At 50.9% G+C, this 22264-nt stretch overlaps 1 protein-coding gene across 3 annotated transcripts; it reads right to left on the bottom strand.

Annotated features, from left to right (window-relative positions):
- Window positions 1–3350: 3350 nt before the first annotated feature.
- On the bottom strand, window positions 3351–19790 carry LOC140903069 (AN1-type zinc finger protein 5-like). Of its 3 annotated transcripts, none has more exons than XM_073323769.1 (7): window positions 19579–19790; window positions 17689–17792; window positions 15161–15325; window positions 13816–13906; window positions 12242–12360; window positions 10026–10136; window positions 3351–6436 (listed from the first exon to the last, which is right to left on the bottom strand). In XM_073323769.1, the coding sequence occupies exons 3-7, from the start codon at window positions 15309–15311 to the stop codon at window positions 6288–6290; spliced, it is 621 nt and encodes a 206-aa protein (XP_073179870.1). In that variant the 5' UTR covers window positions 15312–15325; window positions 17689–17792; window positions 19579–19790; the 3' UTR covers window positions 3351–6287. The 3 variants fall into 3 exon arrangements, with proteins under 3 accessions (XP_073179870.1, XP_073179867.1, XP_073179868.1); XM_073323766.1 differs by having other exon boundaries at window positions 13816–13909; window positions 19579–19789; XM_073323767.1 differs by having other exon boundaries at window positions 13816–13909; window positions 19496–19580.
- Between the last annotated feature and the right edge of the window lie 2474 nt (window positions 19791–22264).

The raw sequence follows: 22264 nt of genomic DNA on the forward strand, positions 1-22264 counted from the left end.
CTGGAATGCGTTACCTAGGGAGGTGGTAGAATCTCCTTCCTTTGAGGTTTTTAAGGTCAGGCTTGACAAAGCCCTGGCTGGGATGATTTAACTGGGAATTGGTCCTGCTTTGAGCAGGGGGTTGGACTAGATGACCTTCTGGGGTCCCTTCCAACCCTGATATTCTATGATTCTATACTTCCGGTTTACTGAGACTAGGAGAATCCTGCATCTTGGCAGGGGTTAGACTAGATGACCCTTGTGGTCCCTTCTAACCCTATGATACTAAGGCATCAAGGTTAGTTCTCCTTTACCTTACACACTCACTGACTAACCCTAACCTAAACGTGACTTTTCCTGATCGAGACAAACCCATAGGCACCTAAGAGGATAACTGCACGGTAATTGGTGTAACTGCAGCATGTGTAGACACACCTGAGTGAGCTTTGCTCAAGGACCGGTAGTAGTGAAGTCATAGCAGCATGGGCCAGCTGTCTGAGTACTTACCTAGGGTCCTGGGAGGGCCCATAGAGCCTGTCCTAAAGCTAGCTAGATCACAGCTCCAGTGGGCATGTTCACACGTGCTGCAATCAAATTTGAATGCAGGGTTCACACACCCGAAACGCAACTGGTAGGTTTACTAAACTTCTCAGCACCCAGCAGAGCGCCAAGAACAATGGAGAATTGCCCCCCGCCCCCAACCACATGCACTGAAACCCTGGTTGCTGGGTTTTCTGAAAAGCTGGCCCATACCCCACGGGGGCACACCCCTTGGGAGATCTTCTTTTCACCTGACCAGCTCTTCCACCACTGGGAAATTCCCCTTCTTTTGCCTGTGAAAGCCATCAGCGACAGAGCGTGTGTTTGAGAACGCGTGGGCCTGATCTTTAGCTGGCATGAATTGGTGTCACTCCACTGACTTCCACCAGCCAAGGATGTGGCCTTCCAGCCCCTGCCAACACTCCAGCTGGAGCTTGCTTAGTTTTCAGCATGTCCAGAAGCAGAGATTCACATTCGCAGGCTGAGGCACAAAAATAAAATGTGGCCGGTATCCTGAGATCACTGGAGCGAAGGCCACCAAAGCCATCTCCCTGGGATGTCTTTTAGCTGCGGGCTCACAGAGGCTGTATTGTAATTTGCCTCTATTACACGTGATTTACTAATGCCGGGAGTTTGGAGCCAGGTTATCAGCTTTAGTGACAGGACACAGGAGCCATTGAGCAGCCTGGTCAGGGTTCAACCAGGGATCTCGTCGTGTCAGGGAAATGCTGGTCTGGACAGCTGCAGGTAACAGCTCTAGGCACAGCAGCACTCGGGACACTCCCCCTTTCTTTGCTTCCCCCCCGCATGCTCCCCAGCAGCGAACATCTCCCCAGCTGCAGGTATGAGTGAAGCCTTGGGCCTAGACCCAGCTCCAGAAGCACCTGGGTTGGTGACCAGACACACACAGGCCCAGGTCTGATGAAGTGAGCTGTAGCTCACGAAAGCTTATGCTCAAATAAATTGGTTAGTCTCTAAGGTGCCACAAGTCCTCCTTTTCTTTTTGCGAATACAGACTAACATGGCTGCTACTCTGAAACCTGCCAGAGGTACTGTGGCTCCTAGCTCCCACTGATTTCCATGGAAGTTGGGTGCCTAAATGCCTTTGAGGATCTGGGCCAAAGCTCCCAAAGGAGCCAAACACTTGTGTCCAAGGGTAGGATTTGGCCTTCAGCCCTTTTCATCCACGTGAAGTGATTGCCACCAACCCCTTCCTGCCCTGGGACCCAGCCATTGCTTCCACATCCCCCATGGAGTTATGGGTCACAGGTTATAGCAGCCTCGCTGACAGCTGAGGAGCAGCAGATGGATCTCAGGCTCTGGCAGCAGCATGCTGTGAAGCTCCAGCCTGCCCAGTGCCGGGGCAGCAGAGGGGCACCAGCTGCCTTGGGTCGTCATGCACAATACTTCCAATGGCTTCCATCAGGTACCAAGGATGGGCACCTCCAAGCACCATCCCCGAAAAGCGGCAAGGCGAGTGACAGCCTGGCACTTGTCTGGAAAGGCCTTGGTTAGGGTTGGGCAGGACAAATCGGGGAGGGTGGGCATGGGAGTTTCACTGACCCCTTGTAGCTTTGTGTTCCTGGGCTCCAGCTGACTCTCAGGGTGTGTCTGCATCGCAATCACGGAGCGTGACCGCGGCATGGGCAGACACACCCAAGCTCACTTTAGTCCAGCTAGCTCGGGTACAAACAGCGGCAAAGCCCCAGCAGAGCCCTGTACAAGGCCACCAGGTACCCTAGGTACGGCTTCCAACAGCTCACCTGGGCTGAAGTCCACGATATGGCGGCTTCACTGCTCCAGCACCCACGTTAGCTAGATGAACACTAGCATGGGTGTGTCTACACACAGTCTGCAATCTCCCCTCCGACTACAGCACATACCCAGCCTAACGTTCAACCCAAGAGGAACTGCACTGCAGGACAGGAGCGATGGGGACAGAACAAGCGGCAAAGCGTCCTGGGGCACCTTATAGACTGACAGACGTATTGGAGCAGAAGCTGTGAATCCACTTTGTCGGACGCATGTGCCAGGGACGGACAGCAACTCAGGCACTTTAAAAGCCAGCTAGCAAGGCAAGACTCATCACGCCCCACTCGGTAGCAGCAAAGCCCCTTTGACTTGAGACGCTGCTTTAGTGCAGCCAACCCCAGCCGCCGCCTGTGACAAGTCAGACCTGCAGATCATCTGAAAGAGATTAATAAAGCAGGAATGTGATAGGGCCTGATCTGAACTAACTCACATCAGTCTAATGCCGCTGGCCCCCCAACCCCTTGCACCTTCATTTACATCAGTGCAGTGGGTGTGTAAAACACATAAGAACGGCCATACTGGGTCAGATCAAAGGTCCATCTAGCCCAGTATCCGGTCTTCTGACTGTGGCCAATGCCAGGTGCCCCAAAGGGAATGGACAGAAATTCACAGGCAATTCAGAACGCCACCGTTTTAACATTCCCTTTAGACAGCTCTAAATGACCCAAGGAAGAAGGCAAAGAATCAGGCCCGCTGATTCCATCGGAGCTACTCCTGATTTATCTTGGGGCGAGCGAGATAAGAAACAGATGCAATGTGTTTTGGGGAAAACCCCACCCAGCCACTCATCATAGTACCCGGCTCTTCTACGGCGCTTGTCATCTGGAGATCTCAAAGCGCTCTGCCAACGCTGACTGGAGATGAACAATACAGTGGCACTTGAACGGGGAAAGGGAACGAACACGTTATCACGCAGCTATTCCTGGGGTAGTCAGTAGTTCACTCGCAAGACATCAGCTCAAATGGCGGGTGGCCAGAGAGCTCTCGAGCCACAGCAACACAAAGAGCAGTTGACACCATCCAAGCAAACTAGAATATATTAATATTTACATATCTGGTATCATACTTTCTAGGAAGAAGACATAGATAGAGGAAGTGGTGGAGAAACAGAGGGCTGGTTTATCACTGCTTGGGCTTCCGTCCACAATGAACCACCCTTCCCCCCGGTAAAGAATTCCCAGGCTTAATGTGAACGCTACTGAAAGTGTGTGATCAGAGAATGGTTCCAGGGCTCCCATGGCCATGCTGGAAGGGGCCAGGTTAGGGGACCAAGCCAGCCATGGTGCAGCAGACCCTTTTCACCAATAAAAATCTCTCTCTATAAAGAAAGTGGGGTTTCTGCTTGGCTCAAGACAAGTGGGAGCCAGCAAGTGTCTGATGGGAGGAAGAAACCACTAGTGTTCACGCTCCTGGCTTGAATTAAACACAAGACCAAACGAGCCCACATAGGCTAACAAAAGGATGGCGCAGAAGGAAACCAACCCCCAACACTGGTTATACGGCCCCAAACTGCTGGAGACCCGATGCTGGTCTCAGAAGCATCCGTGTATATCCAGAATGACTCCAGCGGAGATATTCCAGCTTTCTGCATCGACGACAACACAGGTGCTGTGTTTACAGCCTAGCCCTGATTAACTGCTGTGTTACCTTGGCACACACCTAGAGTGCCTCGGCTGAAACCAAAACAAGACTTTGCCATGAAGTCAGCGGTGCTCCTTGGGATTGGTGCTCCAGGCTGGATCCTCAGCTGGGCCTGCCTAGAGCACCAATCCCAAGAAGCACCGCTGACTTCATGGCAAAACAGCCAGTTCACACTGGCGTGTCTGCACTGAAGTCAATGGAGCTACTCCGGATTTGCATAGAGCGGAACAGATTCACCAATGCGTTACTCTAGTTTTATGCACTAGCTCCATGCAGATCAATGGAGTCACACCAGTGTAAGACTGGAGAGGGTGGCACTAGCGAATCAGGCTCTCTATCGCCACTGTAGTTACTCTGGATTTACACCAGTGTTACTGAGCCCAGAATTTAGCCCTTGAATTCTTTCCCCTTGGTACCTTCTGCAGGGAATGCTGCTAGGACGAGGAGGGGAGAGACTGATTTGGCTGGATCCAGGTAGAAAAATTAAAAATCTTTATCCCCCGCTGGTGTGAATGGGCCAGGCCGCGTGGATTTCAGTATTGCTTTACAGCAGCTCAGGTCTGGCCCAGGGAATTGAACTGCTCTTTGCACTTTTACTACAAAGTCGATGTTTAAGGAAACAGTTTATCATGTGGGATAGTTTAAAAGTGGGGCAGAGGCATTTTAGTTGCTTTGTTCTCCGGGGGCTCATTTCACTTCCTTTGCTTCTGGAATTCGTGGCTCGTTCAGTTTGTTGGGTCCTGTAGACAGGCCAGAAACGAGCCATCTCCTAATGCTCCCATCTAAGGGATCCCTCAAAGCAGCAGTGGCAGACTGATTCCTGGGGTGAGAGCTGCTGCGTGGCCCGGGTGAAATTCACTCCTCTGCAGGGAGCCAGCCCAGCGCCTACATACCAAGTCCTGCTCAGCACAGAAAAGGAAGTGGGATTTCGGTGGCGCACAGGTGTGGGGGTGGCGCGCCGCACAGAAGTGGATTTCACAACTCCCCCCCCCCCCCCCCCCCGAATCCTCTTTTCAAATCTAATCGAGGGCCAGATCCTGTGAATTTCCAACATTCCCTTTCCCTCCTCGAATCCAGGATTGGCACCTCAATCTGGGACGCAGAGGTGTCCAAACTCAGCCCCTTTGGAACCACACCTGGGAGGACCCGTATGGCTCAGAACGGTAGAAGTTCCTAAGCAGGCATATTCAGCTGCTATAAGGCAATGGAGAGGCCCTGATTCACAACAGCCGAGGATCCGCCACTACCACTGCACCCTGGAAAACAAGCAGTGAGCTGGGAGAGGTTGGCGGCTCAGTGGGATTTCCCACCAGATCCACCCACTCGAGAGAGAGTCTCACTGAATATCAGCGAGGCCTTGAGGGAGGACAGAGCTCTCTGAGATTTGCATGCGTGCAGCAAAGGGAGGAGAAGGAGGATTGCTGGTCTGAGTTTTGCGCACAACCCTGATAAGAGAGAATCACACAATAAGGCAGAAGGTAAAGGGTGGGAAGGGTGAATGGGGTAATTGGCGCGTGGGCTTCAGTGGGGCTACAATTGGCCTTGCTCAGTAAGCAGCCAACAACTGCGCATGGGCGAGTCTGAAACACAAGGCTAGTGCTGTGCATCTAGCTGGAGCATTGAATGCAGCCCCCGCAGCTGAGCCCAGCATCCCACAAAGCCTGGGGAAAGGAAAGAGGCATTTGTGGGTCTTTCCTTAACGTTCCTAGCTCACGAGTGTGACTCTCACATTTGGCTGCAGCGTCCGCGAGCTCATAATGCTGTACCAACCGTCACTGCTTAATATTCTGCCGCGACACCAACAGCTGCTTAAGAGGAAGGGAGAAAATTCAGAGCTGTAATGGGGACAGAATCCTTTCCCTGTGTCTGAGACCAAAGGCCTCAGCGGGAGAGGAGATGACGTTTGCTGCTGCTGAGCTTCCTTGCGTCACCCGGGTGGAGAGTGAGGTGCTGCAGTGACTCACCACACTCACAGCAGGCTCCCGTTTGCAAAGCACAGGGCTGTGGACAGAACGGAAGGGCTGCTGAACTCCACGCTGAGTGAGCTGTGTGCGCAGCCCTGCTGGAAGACAAGTCCAAAGCTCTTAACATCGGGGGCAGGCGGGGTATGTGCAGATCCCTTTTCTTGTTGAAGACGGGTTAAAAACAGGTCAACTGAGCGACGGTTAGAGGAAAAGAAGTGGGGGGAAAGGAGCCCCAGGGGGCTGCTGAGTCTCCTCACCTCCTGGCAGGATCCCAGACACCTTGGGGGGAAGGGAGCGGGGGTGGGAGGAGTGCCACACCACAAGGCTCCAGTACTCAATGCTCAGCTTCCTTCACAACTTCTGGATCTTCTCTGCCACAATAATGGGGTTCTCCTTGCGGATCTTCTCAGCTGCCTCCGCTTTGTAGTCATACGGGCAGCTGTGCATGTCAGAGTACCGGTGGATGGCACAGAACAGGTTCCCGCAGCGGCAGTCAAAACCTGGATAGGTGAATTCCAGAGAGACAAAGCAGAGCTAATCATTAACCATCAGGGCAGGGAGGTGACACAAATAGGGCGAGAGGGTTGGCTCTTAGCACACAGTGACACCCCATTTATGCCTAAAAAAAGGTCAGAGTAGGCACCTAGCTGCCTGCGAGTCCCCCGTGGATCCCCCTGGTTATCCAGGGCAGCTCAGATGCTGCCACGGGGCAGTGACTCGGCCATCACGTCATTTGGTTTCCTGTGACTGGGCCAGCTGTCCTGAACGGTGGGAAAAGGTTTTTAACAGGGCCTACTGCCCCTGCGCTCCCACATTCTCTGGAGATGAGGAGGGCTAGTGAACCAATCAGAAGCCAAGGTTGGAGGTCACAGCACGTCAACAGGCTTCCAGTAAAGATCAGGCTTCCTGTTCTCAAATTTCTGCTGACCAGGAGTCAGCTCTTTTGTGCCCTGATGGCAGGAGGAGTGGCTCAAAGTACAGTGTGCCACGTTAGATTTACAGCACAACCCATTCAAAGGGCAGGCCGAAGGCAGCAGCAGCACTGAAAGCATTTGAATAACCAAAGATAATGGACTATGGGGAAATGACCCTGTTTCAGACACCAGTTTGCTGAAGCTCAGATAATTGAGGTTGTGCTGTATTTTGATGGATTTCGCTAGATACTAGGTAACAGACTGGTTACTCCTTGGACATTTTAGGTCTGCTTTATCCACAGAACCGTGCTAGCTACAACCATGTCCAAATCTGATCATTGGTCCCCTGGGAAATTTTCCAGAGAACTGGGTTTTATGGCTAATACCTCTGGTGCCTTTGGATGGAATCAACTACACACATGAACTACTCAGCTACCTAAGCCTCGGAAGTCTGTCATTTAATCATTTAGTTTAGCTCTCAGACAATGTTTTTCAAAGGTGTTTTAACCGGTACCATGATCCCAGTGTTCTAGACTGGGGAGTCCAGGCACAGAGCAGGGAAGTAATCTGCTCCAGTTCAGCAGCCGAGCAAAACCCCGGTCTCCTAGCTTGAGGCCAGCACTTTAACCACCGGACAATGCTGCAGCCTGGAGCACCTTTCTGGAAGCGACATGCTATGGAACAATTTCCAAGATGCCGGTGTGATGTATGAATTTATCCCCACCTGAGAATCCAAGGACACAGGTACTGACCTGGCTTCTCCTGATTCACAGGAATTCTGTGAGCTACCCAATATTCCCATAAGACGGGGGTGGTGGTGGTGGTGGTGTGTGGGTGTGTGTGTGGGGCGGGGGGTTCGACCTTTAAACATACTAGTTAAGAAAGCAGCTTCCCTTCCAGGAGGGCATCCCACTCTGGAGAGCCTGCACAAAGAGTATATTTCCCCTCCTCTGAGTACCCGGAAGTGGACATGCTAATAAGATTTATATGATAGCGCTCAAAGGCTGCAAATCGAGATGAGGGCTTCGTTGTGCCAGGCACTGCAGAAAGACCTCGGGCTTATCTCGCGCATGGGACCTTAATGCCGGTTAAAGCAAAGGCTCATGTGTAAATTTCATGTTGCTAATCACAATCTATAACTAGGTTAAAGAGGAGAGAGCTCTGCTCAAACAGCGTGACCTCCGCAGCTCGGGGGTTCACTTTTTCCAGGGAAAGATTAAATGGTGGAGTAATTTGAGGGGAATACTGTTTTTGATAAGGAAACTCAGCCAAGTTAATTGCTTAGTGCATTCTCTTGCCTGTAACATCTTACAGGACCTGATTAATGCTGCTTACCTAGAACAACCCTGTTACTTTTTCACCATTAAGCTCCAAGGGGTCATAACAAATAGCTTGATCTTGCTTTCATCGAACAGTCAGAGTCCGACTGATTTTCAGAGGCAGGCAGAGGTTTGGGGGGCAAATTCTCAAGTGCTCATTCCTGGCCTAACTTTGCCCCTGTTACTCTCAGTAGGGATTTGACCGCTGACTTCCACAGAGCGAGGCCAACACCGAGTGCTTTTGAAAAACCCAGCCTAGAGCGCCGGTCCCATGTTACGCTGATCATGGTTATTATGGTAGTGGCTAAGGACCAACCAAAAAGGGAGCCCCATTGAACTAAGCACTATAGAAACCCAGAGTAGCAGACAGTCCCTGGGGTATGTCGGGAGTCACTGGTAGATAGGACCCTTGTCTGCAACAAAAGACTGACTATACCTGGGCTGAAGGGTAGAGGGCCCAGCCAGCTGGCAAGTCAAGTTCCCTCTTTCCAAGGAACAGCTGTATATATATAAGTGAACAGAGTGCTAGGAAACAGTGCAGGATTGACAGCCCTGGGGAGTGAAGAACCAGTACCAGCAGGGCAAGCCCTCCCTTCTCCTGCCCCTCTGACAATGTCTCTCACTGGACCTCAGACTCCTAGACTTTACGGCCAGAAGGACCATCATGATCATCTCCTGCACATCGCAGGCTGCAGGAACCTCACCCACCCACTCCTGTAATAGACCCCTGACCTCTGGGTGACTTACTGACGTCCTCACATCTAGGTGAGTTACTGACGTCCTTGTTTAAACCTTCAAGTGGAGAGATTTGCTGCTAGCAGTTGCTGATCGGCTACATGCCATTGTAGGCAGTCTCATCATACTATCCCCTCCAGAGACTTAGCAAGCTCAGTCTTGAAGCCAGTTAAGATTTTTTTGCCCCCATCATTCCCCTTGGAAGACTGTTCCAGACCTGGACTGCCAGTGAACGAATTCCAAACATCCCTACTGCAAAATGAATGTGTAGATACATTCTTAGATTACCCAGGCTTAACTGAGCTCAGCTTGTGCCCGGGCCTTATCTGTCCGTAGTGACATCTGCAAGAGGCTCACATTTCCTCAGTGGCCTCTCAGCATTAGGCAGAAAGTACAAAGGGCTTAAAAAAATCCACACACGTACTCGCCTCCTTCTCTGGTATGCCAGGGTCTAGCGCATCACTTTAGCTTTCCAGTGAATAAAGAGACCAAGATTTTCAAGAGTGACTTAAGATTTCAGGTACCTTCAACTTGCGAGATCTTAAAAGGGCCTGATTTTCAGAGGGTGGGTACTTTCTGAAGACCAGACCCTTTTAAGATGTCTCAAATTGGGGACCCAACTACTGAGGCACCCACAATCACCAGCTGTCTTCCGAACTCTGCAGACAGCCAGCTCCTTTGCCTTTTCTTCTGCAGGAGGCTTTGCCGAGCAGCAGCTGAGCGAAACTGAGAGGCGCGGCTCAGTTTGCTATTGGACTGCTCAGAGCAGCAAGGAAACAGACGAGAATTGTGTCACTTGCACTCTGCCACTGCTTGGGAAAGCTAAGGCTATGGGTTCAGTATTGTTCAAAGGACAGCATCCCACCGACCAATTCACCCACATTTCTTGTGATGCCAACACATCCCTTGGAAATTTCACCTCCAAACACTGACTCACCCCAACTCTGCTTATCTTGTGAAATCAGAGAGGATCACAGAACCAGGAGATATGGATGTATGCTTATGAAACTCTACAATAATGTCTGAAAATAGATACCACCTCAGGGATTCAAAAATCTGCTTTCCCTAAAGCAGGCAGGTACCGTTCTTGGCCAGAGGCCACTTTCCCCATTGCGTCTTACCAGTTAGCCCGATCTTCTTCCGGCAAGTGAAACAGCGATTCTTTTTCGGTTTGGGTTTTTCTGAAGTCTTCTCACCCTCAGCAGAGTTCTGGGATATTTCAAGGAGGGTCTCTGGAACAAAGAGAGGAGGGGAGAATTTCCTTACCTCCCTTCCACACCAGGGAACATTTCTATGTATTGTTTTTGTTACACTAGCACCTAGAGGCCCTAATGGAGATTGGGACTAGGAGCTGTACATACATACAGCGAGAGAAAATACCTGCCCCAAAGAGCTTATCATCTAGACAACAGAGAAAGGTGAGAGACATTATCTCCATTTTACGGATGGAGAATCGAGGTAAAGAGATCACATGACTTGTCTGAGATCCAGATCTCCCAAGTCCCAGTTCAGGGCTTTAGCTTAGCTAAATAAATAATGAATGTTCACACTTACACAGCATGTTTCATCTGTAGGTCTCATAGACTCATAGAATATCAGGGTTGGAAGGGACCTCAGGAGGTATCTAATCCAACCCCTTGCTCAAAGCAGGACCAACCCCAACTAAATCATCCCAGCCAGGGTTTTGTCCAGATGGGGCTTAAAAGCCTCTAAGGAAGGAGATTCCACCATCTCCCTAGAGAACCCATTCCAGTGCTTCACCACCCTCCTAGTGAAATAAAATGCTTTATGCAGGTAAGTAAGCACCACTATCCCTACTCTACCTGTGGGAACCCTGAGGCTCTAAGGGCCAGGTTTTCAAAGGTATTTAGGTGCCATGTTGGACTTCCAAAAGCACCTAAGCAGGCTGGCACCAGTCTCCCGTTGAGATCCATGGGAGTTCGGCGCCTAACCAGCCTAGGCACTTTGGAAACTCCCACTAGGCACCTATCTGCATCTTTAGGTGACTAAACACCTTAGAAAGTCTAGCCCTTGAAGACAAAGGCTACATCTACACCGTAGCCAGGGGTGCGATCTGTGGATCGTGCAGATGTACCCATGCTAGCCGTAACCTTGTTAGCTCACTGAAAACAGCCAGGAGGATGCAGTGGAGTGAGCTTCAGTGCAGGCAGGACAAGCGAGCACACACCCCGGAGGGTAAGGAGGACTTGTGCAGCCCATGCTGCCACATCCTCAAGGCTGTTTTTATCAAGCTAGCTAGAGCGCAGTTAGTGCAGGTACGTCTGCATGAATGAGGCACAGCGCATCCCACACACCCCTCCCCCCCGCTGCAGTGCAGACCTACCTCCAACAATGTCTTGCTGTGATGACCACGCAATGAGTCAGTGGCCAGGAAGAGAAGCCAGGTCTCCCAACTCCCTGCCCACTGCCTTTTCCACCAGACTAGGCTACCTCCATCTTTGCACCGCTTGCCAGAAACCACCCCCACCCCCACCCTAGCCTAACCTACTCTTCCCATGTTCTTGCCCTGTGCCCGAAAGAAAAGAAAAGCTGTCACTATATTGAGCCAATGGTTGAATCCGGCAGCAGGATCTGCTTCCTTTAATGGCCACCAACACTCCATTTTTTAAAAAAAGTTTGCACAGGAACAAACAGGTGGTGTGGGTTAAATAACCGTGGCTTCGGACTGGAGGGGAGCGTCTCCATGGCAGTGTGTGGCGCTGTTAGGGCTCCAAACCAATTGTAACTGACCAGAAAGAAGCCGTTCCCTACTTAGCACTGACTCTTGCACTTCTCCACTTTACAAACATCTCTGTGAGGCAGGTGGGTTTGAACCTTACCGATCTGTGAAATGGCTAAGTGAGGAACGCAACTGCTCAGTGACTCGCCTGTGGTCACAGAGTGAGTCACCAGGATAGCCGGAAATAGAACCCAGGAGTCCTATTTCCTAGTCCTCTGCCATTAACCTGCACTGGATCGATCGCCACTCATTCCTCGAGAGAGATGGCACAGAACTCAGCATGCAACCACAGAGAGGGGCACACCCAGCAGTGGGTTGCTTCCAGGTGTTCTCACATTTAAAAAGACAGAAATCATGGAAGATTATCTGGCTGCCAGGTATTTGAAGGTTGGTGGCTAGTCAGTTCTCAGCCCACAGAGTGATCTATTAGGCCTCGACCTCAGGCAATGAGGAAAAGCCTTTCCAACCGTTTCCCCTAGATCTTAGCTACAGATCGTACACGTATGACTCCTCCCTGTGTTCCTGGCTACTATTTTATTTGCTGCTTAAAATTGGATTGTCATTTATACTCGTGCCAAGTCTTAATCAGCTGACTACCTGATGAGGAAGATGCTGATGAGGTTTCTTCTGTGCTAATGTATCCGACCGTCTCGCTGCTGGTTTCCTCTCTGGATATGCTCATGGCCGTCATCTGATGGGTCACAGGAGTCTGAGTGCTGGGAGTATTCACAACAACAAACAAACCACAGGGCAAACAGAAATATTTTCCTCTGATGAGCAGTTATGTGAGAGGCATCTTCAGCTCATAAAATTAACTTCATTACATTCACAGAAAGTGCAGCGGCACGGTAGGTCAATCATTTAACCTTTCTTCTCTGGAGACTTTGGGTCAAGTTTCTCTTAGGACTCAAATGGAATGAATTTGTGATGATCTCAGCCTTCCTCCTCCCCCCTAATCCCAAGGCCATGGACAGGATTCACAGTCCACAGAGAGAGGTCCAGGACTGGAACAGCTTCTGGTGAGGATTGTACAGCTATGGCAAAGCTGAGTGAGAACAGCAGGGGTGGTGTGAGAGATGAAGCAGCTGGGACAGACCAATGGGATTTGAATACAGCGGGTTTTGGGATTCTGCCTAGGGTGCACAGGCAGAGCCGTGTGTGTAGAAATGGGCATGGTATTTCTATGTACTACAACTTAGTATTCTGGGTCAGAAATCCACCTGATTCTTCTCCCTCGAAGAGTCTAAGCCCTGGATGTTTTTCCTTCCATTTATTAAAGTCTGTTTCAGACACATCTGTATCATTGGTTTTGAATTTAATACTATCTGGAGCCCTTGAAAGCTATGAGCAGAATTCAACCCTGGGTTAACAGCCATCAATGGAATTACAGTGGGGATGGATTTGATCTGGTGGGTTTTTCATTCCCTCTAGAAAAGAGGCAAGGCCGGTTTCTCTCTTTCATCAACAGCCCCTTCCAAATGAGGAGCTGGGCTGGCCTCCCCTGCATTCAGCCGCTGAAGTGAACACACCCAGGCAGTCAGCTCCCTCAATCAAATTAAGGACAGAACTCTGCTGAACTTTACAGTAATGAACTGGAGACAATAGGTCTGATTCTCCTATGTCTCATTCCAGCCCTCCAGGGGTTTTCTAGAACACACATCACTCCTGTATCCAGGTGCTGCACCGGTACATTAGCCACACATAGGGAGGTCTATTGTGGACCTCCCGAAGTATTGTGTTCCTCTCATTCACAGCATTTTTACACCTATAGTTCCACTGACTTCAATGGAATTATTCTCCTCTCAGGCTGGTGTAAAGAGTCAGGCCCTGTGGCTTGTCTGTACAGACAGGATGCTCCTCTGAAATGAAGCAGGTGGAGAGGAAAAGGATCAGACAGGGTTAACCTCAGCAAAGCTCCAAGCAGCACCTGCATGGAGGTGGAAGGATACTCACAGGTGCCTTTCATACCTGGCCCCATATGTCAGCTAGTCACCTTTGGGGCATTAGAAGCTTGGATGCTGGCCCTGGTGTCTGGGAGGTGAACAGTCAGTGATCTCTTTAGACCCAGACTGTTTTAGAAAAGCTAATCAGCTGTAAGGGAGAGAATAAAAACCTCTCTCCTGGTCCCACAGCTATTGCTGGTAGATCCGCATAGAGTTTCTTGCCCCTACCTGGTTTTCACATCTTCAGGCGTCAGGTCTCCCTCTGTGCCCTGCCCTGGGATGGAATCTGAAGCCACAGGGCTGTTGCTGGGACCATTTGCTGCTAAGACAAAACCCCACATTCTCAGTGAACAATCAGAAATATCAGCAAGCTCCACAGACGTTAACCAATAGCCAAGGGACAGCAAGCAAGGCTCAGGAATGAATTCCTGATTCACTTGGTGTCCTTCAGACCCAGGATCACAAAACCCTTCTCACCAACTCAAGCTGTTTTTGCCACAAGAGCCAAAGGGATCATCCACTGAGGTTTCAGCTGCTCCTGAGGCTTTGATGGATGATGAGGAGAACCTACCCCCAAAGGAACCTACCCTCAACTCCCATTGGCTTCAATGGAAGGCTGCTCAGCTCCCTGCAGGATCAGGCTTCTTTGAGAGTTCCCCTCTCAGTTTCTTGGTACTGAGAAACCAACCTGCCCCATTCTCCACCTCGAGACAGACATGCCCTTTGAAAGGGCCCTTAAAGGGACGCTGCAGGCGCCTACGTTATCTTGAACCCAAATGTTATTTTGCCACTGCTTAAAGCCAAAGGACCAGATTCCCAGCTGCTGTCAAACAGAAACACACCGATTTACACCGGCTGAGGATCTAAACCAAACTCTTTAGTGAATTCTCTAATCCTCCTTAAGGAATAACAACCTCCTTAGCGTACCATCCCCCACAGTGAAATCAAGTACAGCATTGCTATGCTGGGGATAAAAATTATACAAGGGATTTATCAGGCATCTCTCACGTTGCTATCTAAGTACCTGTACACTCAGTGTCTGCATAAACCCACAGCAGGAGTGAATCCTGCTAATGATGGGAAGAACAGAGTTTGTCTTCACAGCTGCCTCTCTGTTCAGTCACATGTCTAATGTGTTCAGTAGCAAGGATCAGATCCTTAATTTCACTGCTCTGATTGTCAGCACTATTGAGATGAGAAAACTAGACAACCCAAGTGGCCAATTTAATCCCTGGTGCCATTTCACTGACTTCAGTGGGTTTGCACCAGGGATGAATCTGGCCTGATGTCTCTGGTGGTAACTGGGGAGCTGAGGGAGCAGCAGAACAGCATGGAGTCTCACTGTCAGGACATGCAACATACTGGAGTGTGATGAATGGGAGCCATGTCTAACAAACAATTTGGATCAGGGTGCATACAATTAAGGTAGTGCAGGGATTGTGAGAGCCTGGTTTATATGCTCAGGCAGAGATCTCTCAGATCGGCTGAGAGGCAGCTCTACATTTCATCCATTCTGTCCTGGCTTCATAAAATATCACGCACCCAGATTTCCAATCAATGGACTTTCCTCTACCTGGGGGGCTTATCCGGCCGCTGCTCTGTTGCCTCTGTAGATACTCCTTATAGCAAACTGAACACATCCCATTGGTCCGGGGGCTGCCGTAGAATCCACAGCCTGTGGTACACAGCATAGGCACCTGTGTTTGATTAGTCTCCTGGGCCATTGTCACTCCTCCAACTACAAAGCAGGAACAAGAGAGACACACAGCAGTTACATATCAGCATGACATTTCCTTGTACATTGTGGCTGACCAAGGAGGTGCACAAAGGCCCCCAAGAGAGGCGTGATCTTGTGCAATTTTCCCCCCTCAAAAGTTATGCTCATGCACAAGTGTTTGCTAGATCAGGGCCCTTGCGAACTCTGCAACCCATATTCACAAGTGGCCTAGTCCTGCATCACTAAAGTCAAAAGAAGCAGGATTGTAAGTAGTCCCTCCTCATACAAGTAGGCCTACTAAAGTCATGGGATACCTGCATGAGTAAGGACTACTTGTGAGAGTAAAGGCTGCACTATCAGGTCCCAAATAGCAATCAGAAATTTCCTTACGTGTGTTAGCAGCAGCTCCCTCAATCACTAAATCTAAGCATTTAAACGGACCATACTAGGGTGGGTTAGTTACGTTTTGCACTTTTACAGCTTTCGTTTTCATTTACAGCAGGTTTTCCTTTCTGGTTCTCAGGCACTAGCCCAAGGCTGTGATAACTAACCTGGAAAATATTAAAAGAGAACGTTTAAATCCAAACAAATGTCTGTGTTCTCTAATCAACTGCTTTGAACCTTGATGGGAGTGGGCTATGAAAGTAAATAAGAGAGAATTCCTATTATTACTAGGTTTTGTAAAACCCTTAACACACGCAATTTTTGGCCAGTCTTGTGTTGTTTTAAAAAAACACCCTCAAACTATTTTCACACCTGTGCATTTTCACATTCGAATGTGCTGCATTATTTATGTTCCCAAACTGTACTGAATTATTTTAAGCAAAAGCCATAAGCAACAGCTCCTGGTAGTAAAGAGCAGTGAGACGGAAAGAGATGAGAAACATACGACACAGCCTACAGCACAGATTATAAATTATTCCTGTTGCGTGGGCAAGATTCTGCGTCGGTTACGGTGTTGTAAATCTGTAGTAAATTCACCAATCTCAGGGTCATTACTCCAGGTTTACACTGGTTAAAAGGCAGATCAGAATCTGGCGCCGAGCTACACACAGTACAGTAAAATAATTTTGATCCAGTGGAAGCAAAGCCTTTAAAAATTGCAACAGGAAATTCCACTCTGCCCTTGGCAAAGCTTTCTGAGAGAGGCGGGAAGCAACTCTCTCCAAGCCCACAGATGTCCCTCCATGTGAATAGTACATGTTAGAACTGGGTAGGTTTAGGGGTTGATCAGCTGGTGGGAGGGGAGCAGAGCCAGTGCTCCAACACAGTACTGTCCTTAGCAAGCACGTGGCATTTCTTCAACACACCCCACAGGAGTTACTGCTGCTTCATTCAGCTTGATGGAAGGATCCCAGCAGCCCTGAAAGAGCCATGTGCCTGTAAAACCTTCCCCTGGAGGGAACAATGTGTTGGGAACAAGGAACATTTCCCCTCTCCTGAGGTTTTCTGTGGGAGGGGAATGATTCAATTCTTACTAGCTCACTCCTCTTTGTTTTTACATGGGTGATTAGAGTTCCTTTAATATTACCCTGCAGCTTTCCTTAACACAGCACGGATTGGGTTCCCCATGCCCTGCAGGCTACGCTACGTAAACTTTACGTTCAGATAAACCTCCTCTGCACTTGACTATCTAGATGTTGCCCCGTGGATGAGATTAACTCAACTCACGCTGGGAATACTGAAGCAAAACCCTGGAATATGAGAGGACCTGGATGTAACAACAGTCCTTTTCGCCCTCATTTTTGGAAGTGGCCTCTAATTTTGGGCACCCCGACAACAGCCGCCTCTTTTGAATATAAAATCCTTTTGTCCAATGGTACTTGGGGGAATTACACAGAAGTGACAATGAAAACAATACTCATGCTATGAAAGCAGATCAAATGCAAAAAAATAAAGTGGCAGGATCCAAATGGAGGGTCCTACTGAGGAACCAAATGTGATCAAAGCAGGAAACGTCACTGCAACAGAAGTATATTCACAAGCAGAGAGTGTTGGCATGGATTTGGAGAGGGGGTCAAATTTCCCAGTAGGAGAGTCACCTCAGCAAAAGGCTGAGTCCTGGCACGATGCTGCTATCCCTTAAAGCAGGTCTAATCCTCACCCCTCTTTGCCACCATGCCCCATCTTGTCCTAAGCCAGCAGCTTTGTGCAAAGAGACACATGGAGCCCTGGGGAGCTCCCGTGCTGCTGTCACTGAGGAAGGGGTACACCAAAAGCATCACTCCCTAGCAGAGGTCAGGGTCCAGTCATCAGAATGAACCTCACCCACTGCCCAGCTTGCTGGTGCTTCTCTCCCATGCTGCTTCCTGGATTAAACCTACTCCACCCAAAGAATTGGGATTTTTCTCAGATTCCTATACCCAGCCCTCAGAGGAAGTCACCTTAGCTCAAGAACTGCTCCAGCTGTTGCTTCCTGTCTGGGGAAGATGTCACCCCCACCACGAGCTGCCTTCTGGCAGGGAGAACAGGGCAACAAAAAACCAACCTAAAAATAAGGGATGAAAGTTAAAGTTACAAAATGCACACACCAAAGGGGATCACTAGCAAAAGCCCTTCCATGGATAAAAAGAGCAGCGTGTGTGGACATGTGTGCGGGGCAGGCGGACAGCAGAGATCAGTACTTTAATCTGCGGATCCAGAGTTTATTCCCCACAGGCTACTCACATGGCTGAGACTATGATGCCTTTGTAGCGCTCTGGGGCACACAGTGCATTTTGTTCTGGGTTGTGTAACACACAGTGTATAATTATGGGGCTATAGAAATGCTTGGTGGCAACGGGGGGCGTGGAGGCATCAACACTGTGCTCAGCAAACAGAAGAGGAACCGATGGGGCGTTGTACCTTTTAAAGCCAATCCATCATTGGGGAGGTTAAAATGGCCCCATTTAAAGGAGCTGATTAACAATGTCAGTTTATTTTCAGTCACCTGTTCCCATTTTTGGGGAGAGGCATGTGGCCCAGTGGTAAAGACAAAGCAACGAGGAGTCAGAACTACTGAGTTCTGTTCATAGATGTGGGAGTAAAGCATGGCCTTGTAATTAAAGCAGCAGGGAGTAGGAGCCAGGCCTTTTTATTACTAGCGCAGGAGCGTGAGTGTAATCTAGTGGTCAAGGCAGGGAGACTGGGTATCAGGACTCTAGGCTTCTATTCCTGGTTCTGGGAGAGAGTGTGGTCTTATGGTTAGGACAAAGGGACTGGACTCAGGGCTCCTGGGATCTATTTCCAGCCCAGGAAAGTGAGCGTGGTTGGTCAGAGCTGGGGGAACTGGGAGTCCGGACTCCTAGCTTCTATTCCCAGCTCTGGGATGGGAGTGTGGCGTAATTGTTAACGCTGGGGATGGGGGAACTAGGAGTCAGGATTCCTGGGTTTTATTCCTGGCTCCGGGAGCGTGATCTGGTTCCAGCACGGGAATTGAAATCCAGATTGTGTGTGGCTAGTCCCCATGTGTACAATGGAGCCGACTTGCCAGAGGGCTGTGAAGGACCTGGAGAGCCAGGCGCTGTCAATCCAGGCTGTGGGCACCCATGGGGGTCATTACTCTGCCCTTCAGGTCCCTGCCCTGCCCCGCCCCGCCACAGCCTCACCCCGGGCCGTCTGCAAAACAATGCACCTGGCAACCTCCCTGCCCCCTAACTGACAGGTCCCTCCACCAATCGCGCCGCTAGCCTCAACCCACAGCCGCCCCGTGGCAGCCATCGCCTGCACGCCGGTGGGCGGGACGAAATCGCTCCGCTCGCCCCGCACCCGAGGGCCGCCTTGCTTCCAATAGAGCCCGAGGCTTCGCGGCCTTGTACTGGTTTTGTAGCCACGCTCCGGCTCAGGGCCGGGGACAGGCCACGCACGCCCCCCCCCCTCCCCCCCATCTTTGTGGGTGTGTCGGGGGGAGGGGGGGTCATCCGGCCCTAATTCCAGCCCCCGCCTTGGGCCCTCCCCGGGACTAGGGGCTTCAGGCACCTCCCGCGGCCCTGCGAGCCTACGGGCTTCAGGGATCCCCCCGGTGCCCCAGGCCCTGGGACCCCCTCCCCGCCCCGGCTCCACGACCGCCGCGGGCCTAGGGTATTCAGGCCCCCCTGCCTGGGACCCCCTCGCCTCGGCTCCGTGACCCCGGGCTGAGGGGATTCAGGCGCCTCCGGTCCCACGCCGCCCTGGGACCCGCCCCCCGGGGCCTAGGGGGTTCAGGCACCTCACCGCATTGCCCAGGCCCTGCGACCGGCCCCCGGCTCTTCCCGGCGCCCTCCCAGGCCCCGCCCGGCCCGGCCGCGCTCACTCACCGGCCGCCGGCCCCACACGCCGTCGCCGAGCGGGAGCGGCCCGGCCCGGCCCGGCCCAGCGGCGGCTGCTCCGTCCAGACACCTGCGGGCGCGGGGGGGGCCCGACCCCGGCACAGGCGGTCACGCAGGGGCGGCTGCCGGCCAGCTCAGGCCCACGCCGGGGAAGGCGGGCTGGGGGCGGCCGGGAAACATGGCGATTGGCAGAGAGCAGCCCCGAACCGCCCTGGCTCCCTCCCCCGCCATGGGGGAGGGGGAGATGAGACCCCCCCCCCCCCACAGCCAAAAGGGACAGAGATCTGATACTCCCCCCAGCCATAGGGGAGGGGGTGTAAGACCCCCCCTAGCCATGGGGGGGGAGAGATATGAGACCCCCCCCCGCCATAGGGGTGGGGGATGTAAGACCCCCCCAGCCATGGGGGACAGATCTGATACCCCCCCAGCCATAGGGGAGGGGGATGTGATACCCCCCCAGCCATAGGGGAGGGGGATGTAAGACCCCCCCTAGCCATATGAGACCCCCCCCGCCATAGCGGTGGGGGATGTAAGACCCCCCCTAGCCATGGGGGACAGATCTGATACCCCCCCAGCCATAGGGGAGGGGGATGTGATACCCCCCCAGCCATAGGGGGAAAGGGATCTGCGACCCCTGCCATGGGGCGGGGGGGAGATATGAGATTCCCCCCCAGGCATAGGGGAGAGGGATGTGAGATCCTCCCAGCCATGGGGGAAGGGTCTGAGATCTGATACCCTCTTTCCAGCTATGGATGCCTGGGACGGGGAACAGATACCTTTCCTGCCCCCTTCCCCAGCTGTAGGTGGAGGATTGGGATCTGATATCCTCCCCCACTCCCGCACCCTCATCAGAGGTGGGGGAAGGCAGGGATCTGATACCTGCATTCTGAGGCAGATATTGGGAGGAGGGCTGGGATTTGATTCCTTCCCCTCCCCACACACTAGTCAGGTAAGGGAGTGGCCTAGGATCTGATACCCCCACCCAGCCATTAAAAGCCTGATACCCCAGCCAAGAGGGGGCAGAGCTGAGGGAAAGCGGCAGTGAGAATGTAGGTGTGGTTAGCTCACCAGCACAGTCAAAAAAACAGGCCCTGAAATAGCAAAGCACTTAAGCCTGTGCTTAAATCCCATTGATTTGGATGGGATTCAATCATATGCTTTGGTAGGTTGCTGAGTTGGGGGCATAGTGAATGGGGGCTCTGCAGGAGAGTTGGGTCATTTGCCGCACTCCTTTCAAAGGTAAAAAAAGCTTCCCAGCTCCTACAGTGAGCCAGAGAGGGGATTTGCCAGCTGTTTGGGACGGGAAGTTGCAGGAGAAGATCTCCACCTACAGCCACATTCCATGCTAGAGAATTTCCTCTTTCTTAAAACGAACAAACAAATGGGCAGCAGGTTTAAAACAAACAAAAGAAAGTATTTTTTCTCACAATGCACAGTCAACCTGTGGAACTCCTTGCCAGAGGATGTTGTGAAGGCCAAGACTATAACAGGGTTCAAAAAAGAACTAGATGAGTTCCTGGAGGATAGGTCTATCAATGGCTATTAGCCAGGATGGGCAGGGATGGTGTACCTAGCCTCTGTTTGCCAGAAGCTGGGAATGAGCGACAGGGAATGGATCACTTGGTGATTACCTGTTCTGTTCATTCCCTCTGGGGCACCTGGCACTGGCTACTGTCGGAAGACAGGATACTGGGCTAGATGGACCTTTGGTCTGACCCAGTATGGCCCTTCTTATGTTCTTAAACAAGAACACCCTAGGAAACTCCATCCAGAAAACTATGCTAAGAGAATATTAAAGAAGTAACTTTAAGCTCCCAGAAGCCAGGAAATGACAAAAGTAAAATTGCCTATGTAACCTAAACCCTGCCCCTTGTGCATATGTATTACGATACAGTCTTGAATTACATGATCATGTATTGATTCTCAGTACAAGATGATAGCAGATCATTTCTCCTACAGCCGTCAATACACACGTGTAGCATCTGATAATATTTCTTTTCATTCTCTTATACTTATGTTCACTTCGTTATTGTGATTGCCTAGGGCAAAGGGACCATTGTAATCATGTAGCCTGGCCTCCTGCATTATTATTATTTTATTTGTACTGTAGTAATGCCTAGGAGCCCTCCTCATGAACCAGGACCCCAGTGCGCTAGGCGCTGTATAAACACAGAATAAAGCGTCTCCGCTCCAAAGATCTGACAATCTGTTTGCATGGCATAGATCTCACTCACCCCAGGGTAAATCTGTTATTTTCATCTTATATCCATCCTGAATTTGTCAGGTTTCAATGTCCAGCCATTGGATCTCATTAAGCATTTGTTTGCTGGATGACAGTGTCCTCTGCTATCAGAAATCTTCTCCCTGACCATGATCAAGGCACTTTGTAGTCATCTCTTTGATGAGCTAAATAGATGTAAAGCGCTTGAAGTCTCTCTCTGTAAGGCATGTTCCAGACTGTGAATCATTCTTGTGCCTCTTCTCTGAACCCTCTTCAATTGTTTCACACCTTGCTTAGGGGATGAGAGACAAGGTGGGACCATCTTCTGCTGGCAAGAGAGCCAAGCTCTCAAAGCTTATACAGGGTATGTTTAACCTGCAGTTAAAAACCCACGGCTAGCCCGTTTCATCTGGCTCAGGCTCTGGCTAAGGGACTGTTTAATTGTGGTTTAGA

The sequence above is a fragment of the Lepidochelys kempii genome, chromosome 25 (assembly GCF_965140265.1).
Source record: "Lepidochelys kempii isolate rLepKem1 chromosome 25, rLepKem1.hap2, whole genome shotgun sequence".
NCBI classification, from domain to species: Eukaryota; Metazoa; Chordata; order Testudines; family Cheloniidae; genus Lepidochelys; species Lepidochelys kempii.